Source organism: Rhea americana, unplaced genomic scaffold (assembly GCF_003343005.1).
Source record: "Rhea americana isolate MKP2758 unplaced genomic scaffold, rheAme1 scaffold_13, whole genome shotgun sequence".
Classification (NCBI taxonomy): domain Eukaryota; kingdom Metazoa; phylum Chordata; class Aves; order Rheiformes; family Rheidae; genus Rhea; species Rhea americana.
This window is the reverse complement of record NW_028185372.1, coordinates 8,192,674-8,204,718: the sequence shown is the minus strand read 5'-3', so window position 1 is coordinate 8,204,718 and position 12,045 is coordinate 8,192,674. Positions and strand designations below refer to the sequence as shown.

At 40.0% G+C, this 12,045-nt stretch overlaps 1 protein-coding gene across 2 annotated transcripts; it reads right to left on the bottom strand.

Moving 5' to 3' along the window:
- Nucleotides 1–2,228: 2,228 nt before the first annotated feature.
- On the bottom strand, nt 2,229–12,039 carry SETD9 (SET domain containing 9). Of its 2 annotated transcripts, XM_085326445.1 has the most exons (8): nt 11,951–12,039; nt 11,120–11,484; nt 9,430–9,553; nt 8,425–8,540; nt 7,273–7,378; nt 5,889–6,095; nt 4,491–4,674; nt 2,229–4,201 (listed from the first exon to the last, which is right to left on the bottom strand). In XM_085326445.1, the coding sequence occupies exons 1-6, from the start codon at nt 12,034–12,036 to the stop codon at nt 6,008–6,010; spliced, it is 885 nt and encodes a 294-aa protein (XP_085182571.1). In that variant the 5' UTR covers nt 12,037–12,039; the 3' UTR covers nt 2,229–4,201; nt 4,491–4,674; nt 5,889–6,007. The 2 variants fall into 2 exon arrangements, with proteins under 2 accessions (XP_085182571.1, XP_085182570.1); XM_085326444.1 differs by having other exon boundaries at nt 2,229–4,674.
- Nucleotides 12,040–12,045: the final 6 nt, after the last annotated feature.

The window sequence follows — 12,045 nt, the reverse complement described above, 5'->3', positions numbered from 1 at the left end:
GGTAGGGGGTGATTTTTCTTTATTTACTTCTAATGATAGTTGCTATAACAAGTAGAAAGAAGTTACCTATCCAAAACTCCGCTTACAAGCAGTCCCTCGCTTTTTCTAGCAGTTGAGTAAAGATCAAACGCTGAGGCAGACGGAGGGGCAAACAAAACAAACTAATGACCAACCCCATCTAATCCTTTCTTGTTCTGAGACAACTAACGGCTAGCCATGTAATGTTAGAGGCTTTAAATGGTTTTAGTATCAGTAATTCAAAATCTCAAACCTCCACTTAGTAATGTTACTTAACCRCCTATGTTTCCATTAAAATAATCCTGGGACATAATCACTTCTGCTACTGAAAAGGCTCTCAGCCTCAGAAGTCTGTATGGTACCTATACATGGAATAGCTAAGTTACACCCAAACTCAAATGCAAAACAAGAAGGCAAAGACTAGCTAACTCAACTTCAGCTTGCTAAAGCACTTCTTACTAGTTTCCTGGATTTTTTTTTTTCCTTCTCTGAGGCAAAGTAATTTAAAAATAATTCAGAATTTCCAGCAAATCCTGGCCTCTGATATGGAAGGAAGCCCGCTGCCTCACCAAAACCATGCTCTCCTGGTGCCTTCATGCTACGCTAAAGTCTGGGCCTCTTCCTGCCCTTGTGTGTTGGTCTTCTTCCCTCTGCAGCTAATCCTCATCTCCACCTCCTTGTATGTCTCAGTTCTAACGTGCCTGACTACTATTCAAACAGCTTTGATACAGTGAGTCAAATTAGCAACTCTCAGCCCCAAACTATAGCCTTCTTGCTTGCTCTTTTTGACTCCTCTATGATCATCTGTTTCAACTCATTTGAAACAGCAGAAAATAAAGCAAAAAAGTTTGGATTTTTTTTTTTTTTTTTTTTTTTCATGTTGGCAAGTCAGATATTAGCTCACCGTAGGGGCTGATGAGCAGTCAAAGACATGATGACTTTGAGAGCAAGGAATAGGAGAGAAGAATAAGTGTAATAGCATTTATACATATCCACATATACTTTCCCCTGCCTTGGTGCTGGAGCCAAAGGAGTTACTCAGGTACCTGCGAAACTGTGGCATCAGTGCCTACACAAGTGCCAGTTATATTTTATACATTTTATATATATGCATATATATAAAATTAATTGCACTATGAAGGCAGTAGTGCAACTGATTTTTTTTTTCTTTCTGGTGCCTGCCAAATTGATGCTCAGTACCCCTACATCTAAAGCAGTGGGGTATGGTTTGCCCTGCTCTCACACAYGCTATTGCAGTGGTGGCATTTCAGAAGGGTTAAGAACAAATCTCGGAAGAAAGGTGGCCTCAATGCACCCTGTGCCTCATCAGGTTAGCAGGCAGGACAAAAAGTTGTCTCCTCTGTTCTATAGTAAATCTTCTGGTACAGGACAGTCATGCTGCTGGTCCCTTCACTGACTTCACTAGCTTGATTAGGATTTGCTTTTTATAAAAGTGGGTTTCCAATTCTTGTGCTGACACTTTGCAGTTCCCTCCTACAGCAGACACTCCACTCTTACTGAGACAGGTCATCTCTCAGTTCTTTACAGGAAATCTCCAGCACTCCTGCTGGGTTTGTTAGCTCATCGATGGATTCTTTAAGCACCTCTTATTTTTCCATCTTGAATCAACAGGGATTCCAGTTAACAACTTACCTCCTGGAGAATTATAATCCACTGTTACTACCATCTTTGCCTTTTGCGAGCTAAGTAGCCTGTCAAAAGTCAAGATCTCGTAGACCATTTTTCTTCAGAAGAGACTGATGAGACCAGCTGGGTGTCTCTTGATGAAATCATCTTATTTATTCCAAAGTCTGATTTCACCATCTGAACAGCAGCAGCTCCAAACAACAGTTTCCAAATCAATACCGTACTGTTAAGGGCTCCATCCTTCTGTTCCTGCTATGGATGGCACATGGAGTCAGCCTGACAAATAACCACCGCTGGTTGGGAAGCTGCACTCTAGCCACTGTGGGTGCAGCTGGGGAACTCCTCCACCCACAGCATCATGACTGCCAGCACATTTACACCAAGAAAAGGASCAAGCTTGGTTAAACACAGAAAAGTAAGCCTAAAACTCTTCACGCAGTGGTGAACCTTTCCTGTTTCACACACACACACATTTGGTCTTGCTATCATGGTGTTGTCTCTATGAACTTCCTCTCTGAATTGCTTTCATCCTTCTAATAGGGCAAGAAAGTGGATACTGGACATTATTAAACTGGTTTAGTTTATTATGGTTACAAAAATTAGACGCTAGCTTGTCTTTCTTCAACAAACTGAGTTACAGAGTGAGAGCAGGAAACCAACACCTGAATTAAGCAAGTAGTGCTACAAAACAAGCTAACTGCAGTTTTTAACCCAGTAAGGATTCAAAAATTAATAAACTAGTATACCGTTAAACACATCCGTAGTTATTTAAACTAAAAAAGACATAAATGAAAAGCCAGCAAGAATGAATCTGATAGGTTTAGGTAAGTGTTAGCATAAGACATAATTAGAACTGGGGTTCTAACTGCAGTATCTGAAAAATCCAGATGCAAACTACATTTGTCTGTGGACATCAAACTAGGTAATCTGCTAGATAAAAATCTGCTCACAGAGTCTGTCAAGCCTGTGTGGCACACAAAACAGAATTATTGTAGGATTATATGCTCTGTACAAAGCAATAGTTACTCCCAACAAGTTGTCTCAGGTGAAAAGTTGTACAAAAAGAAGTACCTGCTCACTGAAGTTTCAAAAACCGAGTTAGGTAGTTATGACAAGATGTTTTTTGTGTGAACATTGAACAGATCTTGAGTTGTAAATATAATGAAAAAAGCACTCCCCTCCAACAAATAAATGATAAAGGAACAGTATTTGTGTTGGCAAAGTGGACTGGAGGCCTTTCATGTATGCCATCAGTGGAAGAAAATCTAGTGGTCTCTACTTCCCTCACAAGAGCTAGCTAAAAAAAAAAAAAAAAAAAGGAGCCTGTCCTATCCTAATCACTTTCTTCCTTCCCTAAGGAGGGAATTTGAATTAAAACCAATGACATTTTGACAAGCCAATTGAAGATTTCTCTCCACATATTGAAGTAACTGCTTAAAAAACCCCAAATATAGCAAAACCTCTTCGAAAGTGGGCTCCTTCTTCACAACAGAAAAGGTGGCAAAATCAAAAAAGAGTGCCTACCATTCTATCCTTCTGACAGTACTAACTGAAGCTGGATAAAAGAAACTTGAACAGGAGCACAATGCCAGCAAATGATCAAAAACATTCTCAAATAAAACAGATTCTGTCACTGGAACATCCACAGAATCTATGAATGATTGAGGTTGGAAGGAATCTCTAGAAATCATCTAGTCCAAGTAGGTCTCAAGCAGGGTCACCCACAGCATGTTGCACAGGACCCTGTCCAAAAGGCTTTTGAATATCTGAAGGAAGGAGACTCCATAACCTCTCCGGGAAACCTGTTCCAGTGCTCTGTCACCCTCACAGTAAGTTTTTCCTCATGTTCAGATGGAACTTCCAGTGTTTCAATTTGTGTCTGTTGTCTCTCATCCTATTGCTGAGCACCACTGAAGAGTCTGGCCCCATCCTCTTTACAGTTTCCCGTCAGATATTTATACACATTGGTAAGAGTCCCCCCTCAGTCTTCTCTTCTCCAAACTAAACAGGCCCAGCTCCTGCAGACTTTCCTTATATGAAATACTCCAGTCCCTTAATCAACTCAGTGGCCCTTCGCCGCAATCACCCCAGTAGCTCCATTATCTCTCTTTCCCTTGTCTACTATTAAGTGTACAGGCATACAGAGGTGAAATTAGCTCAGTCAGTTAGCATTTGTAGGGAGTTACAATGAAAATTGTCAAGCAAATCATCCTTCAAGACAGATACTTTATTGATCTTTCTTCTGTGCAGTTCCAGTTCCTTTGTGCTATTTGGAAGTACCACCTGATTGCGTATCTTCCTCCTATCAGCTTTTGGATTTCTATTGCCATCAATAGACAGAAATCAACTGCTGTTGCCAGTTGTAGGCCAAGTCTTGCTTTCTTTCATATTGGATCAGCCCCTAAGGCAGGCTATTGGGCTTCAGTATTTCAGCAAGGAGAAACCAGTGCCATGTGTCTTGCTAGCGATATGCAGCCTGCGTTTCAGCATTGTAATCATCCACTATTGTGCAGCATTCACATACAAGAGAGCACAACTGCAGTAAAGCAAATTATGCTTAATAAATTATTTGTAAATGTAGGTACCACAATTATCAAATAGGAGGAGTATACTTTCAAATCTGGTCACTTAAAAGTGATTAACAAGTGCATAAGGGTGACAGTTATAGCAATCCATGCCTTTGCAGGACAGCATCTCAGCCTAGAGAAATGACAATAGAACTGGGCCTTTCTCACAGACTGAAACTAGTATTCCCCACCTCCCCATAAACCTTGACCAATATATAAGCAAAACAAAAGCCACTGTAACTTCTATTGCTTTGTTACCTTCTTGAGCTAAGCAACATTGCAGGCATCCTGACAACCATTCTTCTCTTCAGAAATCAAGAGATGTCCAGTATCTTCCTCCCAGAAGGAGCTAGGGGAAAAAGGCTCTGGAGAGAAGGGACCTTCTGAGCAGTGGAGGATTGGTGTCCTCTTTAGTGGACTGGAGATCACCATCTACTCTGAGCTGTTAACACAGGGAAGACACAATAAGGACTGTCACTAGAAGTGTCCCCAGCATTTYCATAAAGCTTGTACAGCCTACGCGGAGCCACATGCCACAGTGCCATAGATCTGTTGTTCAAATTTGCCTGAAAGAGCTGTCTTTCTCTGGCTGAGGACTTCTAGATGAATATGAAAGACAGCTTGCAGGTGTGGAAGTAGACCAATAAAGCTGCTGAAAAGCTTTGTCTTCTGCAAAGCAGACTAGCTGCTTCTGCAGCTAAGGCCCCCTTGCCTACCTGCTCACCACTAGTTTGCTGAGAACACACCATTTCCCGTTCCTCTTTTCTCATGAGCTTACACCAATCTCAAATCCATTCAGAGGCTTGCTTRGACTTCTGCAGCAAAAACGTGGGTTATTTTTCTTTCACAAGAAAGCTGTTTAGCCAGGCCCAAAGACTGAGAAGCTGTCTCTTGTTCACTTTGTGAAAACAGTTTGCAGACAGCATCAAGAATTAATGTGGGAATGGCTGGCTTTGCTTATGCTTTACTCATTAAAAAATATATAACACATTTGTTTGGCMTCACTTCTTTTAGTTACTCTATAACACGAAGTTCTCTCTCTCTGAGAATAAAAGCTATGAACGTGCCAGGAAACTTTAACTGAACCACAGAAATTAGGGTTGAAAGGGACCTCAGGATATCATGTAGTTCTTCCTCCTGCCCCAAAACAGGGATAGCTAAAGTAAGTGGCTTAAGTCAGCCTGTTTGTGACAATGTACCATGCAGGAACATCAGAAGTGCATACAATCTTTCAAAAGGTTTCAGTTAAGATTTGGGCAATTGAGTACATTGAAATACTTTCTAAAAGAGAAGATACTAAAGGGAATGGAACCAACTCCAAGGAAAACCCAAACAGGAACTAACAACTACCAAAAATGAAGACCATCTGAGGAATACTTAACTAGAGAGAGGAGATTTTTTTACAAATTATGTCCACAGTAAGCATGAGAATGAAATGGCAAAAGATTAAAGTTACAGACAGTTACAGACAACTAAACAAACCAGAAGATGAAAYTGTATGTCCAGAACTTACATTTTAATTTCACGAGCCACTATATRGGCAGCTGAAAACCAGCAAACTTTAAGTAATACTAGGCAGCTGATAACCTAATGATGTAAACAGATTAAACCTTCACCTCTGCATCAAATRTGGAGTATTTTCAGAGAAATACAAACCTGCAGCTCGCGGCAAAGCACAGCTCTCCATTATACAAAGACGCTCATGAAGCCTGAAGTACATACACAGTTAATTTATTTTAATAAAACAGATTTCTTCAGTCCCTCAACCTACTAATTCAGTTGATAACAGTGAAGTAATTGGAAAAAAGTTCTTCTCCTTGCTTGATGTCTCTGAGAGTAACCAGCACTACACACCTCAGTTGGCTGCAGGAAAAAAAAAAAGGCAAAACATAGGAAAGAGAACAATTAGACTTCACTTTTAATTTCTTAAATTCTTCATAGCAAGAAGCTAAAACAATGGCTCCATCTAGATTATTTCTGAGTAACATGCATAAAGCAGGCCAGGCAGCCTGTGAAAACTATGTTGATTAGAGATTGTAAATATAAGTAAAATCGGTATCATTACCAAAAAAAGTACAGCCCATGTGTGTATGGGCAGATAATGTTTCCACTCATACAGCTATTCAGAAATGAAATGGACTAGTCAAGACATGGGAAAAAGGCACTAATATAGACAGGATAAGAAGCTGCAGAAAGTTTAATGGAGCAGAAATCACTTCTCTAAACACGCCTATCTACAGGTGTTAGTTGGCTGAACTCACTCTTAGCCAAACAACATCCAGAAGGACAACTCTGAACTGAAATCAGTCTCCTGTTGTAATGTACAATGAGGAGTGACTTCTCCATAAATCCTATGCTAACATCAGTGGCTGGCAAAGTTTTCTTATGACTGATTTAGCAATATAAGTTCAAGTTTCATAAAAGAACATGTCCTAAAGCTGGAAGATGTGATATAGGAGGAGGGTACATTCTTTTGATGACACTGCGCGTGAAAGTGAAGAACACCATCAGCCCAGACAGTCCCCACTATTCAGAAATGTAGTGCTCCTTCATTTTGAAACAAATCAAACAAAAACATTAGTAAGGACTATAAGCTCTTCTGTAAAAGAAAAAAAGATTTACAAATTAGATTACCGAAGTTGTTAGAACTGTAAATATCAGTATCAAAATGAGTAGCTAGAAGCTATCTATATTTGAAATATATACTGAAAAACATTATTATGGTAACAGAAGCAAAATATAAATACTGATTTACGGGATTCACAAATCACACTGTAGTGCAACTATGGCTTGTAAAACTGTCTTCTGAGCTATGTTGATATCAGATGTGAAGCTGCAGAAAAAAGGAACAAAAAGAAATAGGGAGTCCTGTAATTTGCTTAAAATGGGTCTACTCAGAAAGCTAACACTTTTCCTTACATATGCGTACTTTGAGGTAACTCATCTTTATATGGAAAAACTTTCCTCTTCAACCATGTTGGTCTTCATATACAGGATACTTTTTACCACAGAAACGTATGAACTCTGATTCACTGCTAACCTCTGTATGTCATGGCTGTAGACGATGTTTGGAAGATACTGTTTCAGTTCTACAGGAAAAGATCCTGGCACATCAAACTCCTGATAACAGACATTGGCTGATTTTTCTAGGAATAAGAAAAAAAAAAAACGACTCCATGATACTAAGAAAATCTTAGATAGGGTTTAGACATGTGTAAAAAGATCAAATGTACTACTGCAAAAGTAGCATCTGCTTCATCAGGCCTGAAAACCACACTGAAGTTACTCATAACTTTGCTTGTAAGTTTTTTTWAAAATAGTTATCCTGGTATCAATTTTCATGGTGGCAAAAGGTGTCATAAAGACAGCCAGGGAGCTGATAGAAGCACTATCTGTCCAGCAGGGACAGGGGTTTTCTTTACATGAACTTTGGACCAAGAAGAAACAGTTACATGGGACAGAGCTTTGTCTCCCTTCCTATCAGTACCTGATTCAGTACTCCAGCTGTCTTCCCTTTGGCTATTTTGAGGCAAGATATTATGAGTGCAATATAGGCTCTGCAAGCCACTTATAGGCTAGGTTTGGTAGCCATTAAACTTTCAGTATTTCACAGCGATACCCATGAGCCACTTATTCCCCCAAACCTCACACATTTTCTGAAACGGAAGAAATGAAGAGCTCCTCTCCATGTCCCACAGCTATGCCACAGCAAGTTTCCTAGATTTTGTGCAGACATTGTTTCTTCCTTATTTCTTAAGGAAGTCTAAGAAGAATTACAATCCGAACTTAGCAGTGTACATGTTGTTTTGCATATGGTTTTCTCAAGAAGCCTGCAGGAACAATACTGCAGCTCTGTGGACCACCTTATTCCCTCCCTAGCTATCCTTTCCCACTGTCTCACATTTTGGGATGAGTCCTTGTCATTTTACAGACCAACAGGGTGACATCTCAGGGATTAAGTGAGAAAAACATAAGGATATTTGAAAACCTGCTGCACTGAAGGATTCTACCTTCTACCACCCGCCGGTTTTAAGAGGTGCAGAAAGTCTTTATTCTGTAACAGTCTTTAATTTTTCTGAACAGCCAAACAGCTGTTTTGCCCCCTAACATCAGTTTCCGACTCTCCATCTCACTCTCAAAGTAATTTATACTGATAAAGACTAACTGAAGTCTGGGAAATCTGGCAACTTACCATGTGAGCAGTTGTTAATGTACTGTCCCACTGCCAGTGGGTTTTGCAGGGTAGCTGTGAGCCAGCTCACATCACTCATTTGAAATGGGCCAAGCTGATCTCTCCTGCTGCAAGACCTGGAATGACCCACAGCATTAACCTGAATCAATGTTCCTTCCTTCCCTTGACAGGTGATCTGTACTTCTACCTGTAGGAACAGCCGTGGTAGCTGGGTAAAGTTACAGCTGTCCAATCCACTTGGTGGATACAATAATACTTGAAAAAAATATTGATGATACTTTAAAAAAATATACCAGAACTTTCCATCAGTGTGTGGTTTCTATCTGACTCTAGTGGAGAAACCACAGTATGAAAACACCACACACAGTACCAGAAATCTGTATCAAACATTACTACTGCAGAATACATCTTGTTCACTCCTAGAGGCGTGAAGGCCACTGTAATACTGATTTCAAATTCATACCCAGAGTTCAAACCAGGTACAAGTAGGCCCTTATTACCCTTTTTGCTTTTTATTCGTAAGATTTTAGTTGTTACATTTGCCCATTAAACATTACATTTCAATGGGAGCTAGATAAAATCATTCTTGTACTGGTCGAGTACATGGCAGCCTCAGGCTTGCTGTGAAAGCTTACTGCTCCCGTAACTCTAGACCAGTGCTAGATTGACCCTTTAGATGTTAGCAAGTCCATACAGCTTTTTTTTTCATCCACCAAGAATATTTCATTATAAAGCTTGGAAATATTTTGAAAATGGTATGTCATGTCCTGTTCTTATTAAAACTACTTTTTTTTTTTCCTACAATAGACAGTCTCTGTACACTGGTTTTCATCACGAGGCATCTTCTYGTCTTTACACATGTGAGTCACAAGTGCTGCGCTGTTGGTATTACAACATAGGACACCCAGAAACGGATGATATTCACAGAAACGTATCTCAATTTAGAGTTGGTACCACCTTTTAAATATTGAGTGACTGATATTCCTGTTTCTTTTGAGCACTTACCTGTACACTGCTCTAGATAGTCCTTTGTCATTCCCATCAATAAGAACACCATCTATGCACCTAAAAATAAAGGGATTGCCAAGGGACTGGAAAAAGATGGGTTCATACTTCCTGTATACTGTACCTGTTGCAAAACAGATAAGATTATTTCAGAAGAAAGTAAGTTCAACTGTCAGAATTGGTTTACCCAGAGGAGACAGAGTGGGTAGGAGAAAACGTTTTGCTTATTATTACTGTGTGAGAGAACACTTTGAAAAGTACACAGACAGCAAAGATTCCCCCCCTCCACCTTCTTCCCCTCCATCTTCCCTCCCTCTTGTATCCCACCTGATACAAAAGAGAGAAAATGCAAAAATGAGAACAGGTAAATCATTTTGGCAGAATATGTCCCAAATATCTGGACAGGATTTAACCTGGCCTGGACTGAATTCAAATTGCAGACTGAACAAGTCAAAGGGGGAGGCTGGCTTGCAATTTTTCATGATGTTGTTGTCTGGCATCCCTCATACCCATTACATCTTCAGTAACGCTCTGCAGAAAACCTGGGTTGAAATCTTGCAAGRAGCTTGATGGAGAAGGTCCTGCTGGCAGGCTACACTTGCTGCCAAGTAACAGGCAGGACAGCAAAAACCTGTTATCTCCAGTGGGTCCCYTCCCTAGCCAGCAGCCCTGAAGTTTCTTTCCTACCTCCAAAAAAAGGGATGCTCATTTCAGCAGCTCACCCTCTTGTTATGCTGGATTTTCTGGCAGGAATGATATGCTCTCAGGGAGTCTGTACTCACCTTTAATGTGTGTCTGAAGAGGGGCCATACGGTTGCAGGTTAATTCCCTGTCATTTTTAGTTGATATTTGCTCAGTTTACAAGTCAAAGCCAATGGCCATGTACTTAAATTCTCAGACTGGTCCTAACCCTGTCCCACTGGCACAAGCTACAGGGACCACATATGGGCGATAATTCTGTTGGCCAAATGAAACAGAAACAAATCTAAAGCATTTCAGCAGTGCTGTGCTAGCTAGCTAGCTTGGTCATACTGACAGAACTACAAAACTGTTTAAACAATATAAGCAAATACAGTTCCAAGAAAAAGGCAGAAGGAACAGAGAAGTGCTGATCTGCCAAACATACTTTATGGAGGAGAGTTTCACTGAATAAGGGCTTTACTTTCGTTCTCTAATTCGTATTTCTGTGCTTTGAAAAAATTGGTAGTCTGTCCGCTGATCTGTGTGAAGACCTCAAAAATCCAGTTTTGCAAATACTTATCCAAAAGAGAAATCCCAAAGAATCAAACTGTTTTCTTCAACTCTGTGAAATCACTCCGTGCACGTAAGGAATCTGGATCGATTTTCAATCAGGTAAGTATCACACTTTGAGTATTCAAAGTTTTCTTTTTCTTTTTTTTTGTTTTTTTAAGAAACAACCTCCCTGCACCAGAATGTTCAGAATGTTGCTTTCCTTATTTTTGAAAATAACTCTAGCCAGTTTATGAACAGAAATACTCATTATAACTTGTGATTTTGTTAAGGCTGCTTTGAGTAACCCCTCGCTATGCTCTCCCCTATATCCACTAACTGCTTAAACAAATTACAAATAAAACCTGTAAAATAAAAACCCGTGTGGAACTGGGAACTACAATTAGATAGTTGGAAAATATATCTAATTTATTCAGAAATAAGAATAATATTTCATTACCAGGATACATAGACACAACGGTCCCTTTTGGCACAAAACCTTTGGTAACAAAGACTCCAGTTCCAGCAGAAACCAGTGAACTTTGGTCTCGAGTAATACTGAACCCTAGTGTATTAAACAGAACTTCCTCGGGACTAAACACACGTTGACTCTGAGGGTTACATGAATTTACTTTTGATCGCTCCAGCTCAACAGTCAGTAGTTCCAGATATTTAYATTTAATTTCAGGAAGTAAGGCCAAGATACGTGTTTGTCTACTTAAGTCATTTATGAACAGAGCTTTAAATACTTTCAGTAGTGTTGCAAAGACATCTTCATCGGTGATAATTTTGTCTTGGGAGTTTTCTGGAACATATCGGAGGGTCCTGTAAAGAAAAAACTTTTTTTTTAATTACATTTTTCCTAAAGTAAATATAAGAGAGACATTTTACAGGAGCAAGTAAAAAGTTATCTGCATGGTTGCTTTAAGCAAATCAAAATTGTAAAGAAGATAGCCTCATACCTTTTCGCCTACAAAACCACGACCTGATGTATATACAAAAACTGACGAGCTGGTTAAACACCACTGAGATCTTAGGGGCTGTTTTACCAAACATTCGTTATACTTTTACTGAGAATTGGGAATGATTTGTATACTGACTAGGGACATTTGTGCTACCTATAGCAATGTTCCACACATTTAAATGCAAGTAAGAACTATTTTTAACCTTTAAAAAGAGATCAGACGTATCATCCCGTTACAAAAGGAAAATCTATCTGGCTACTTCCAGCATTGATTTTAAAATTACTATTTTAAATTACGTCCGGGGCCGGGCCCCGGCGCGGCCTCACCTGCGCTTGCGGCGGAGGTTGAGCGCGACCCAGGGCACGAAGCGGTACTTGTAGGAGTCCCAGCGGCGCCGCAGGGCGCGCAGCATGGCGCGGGC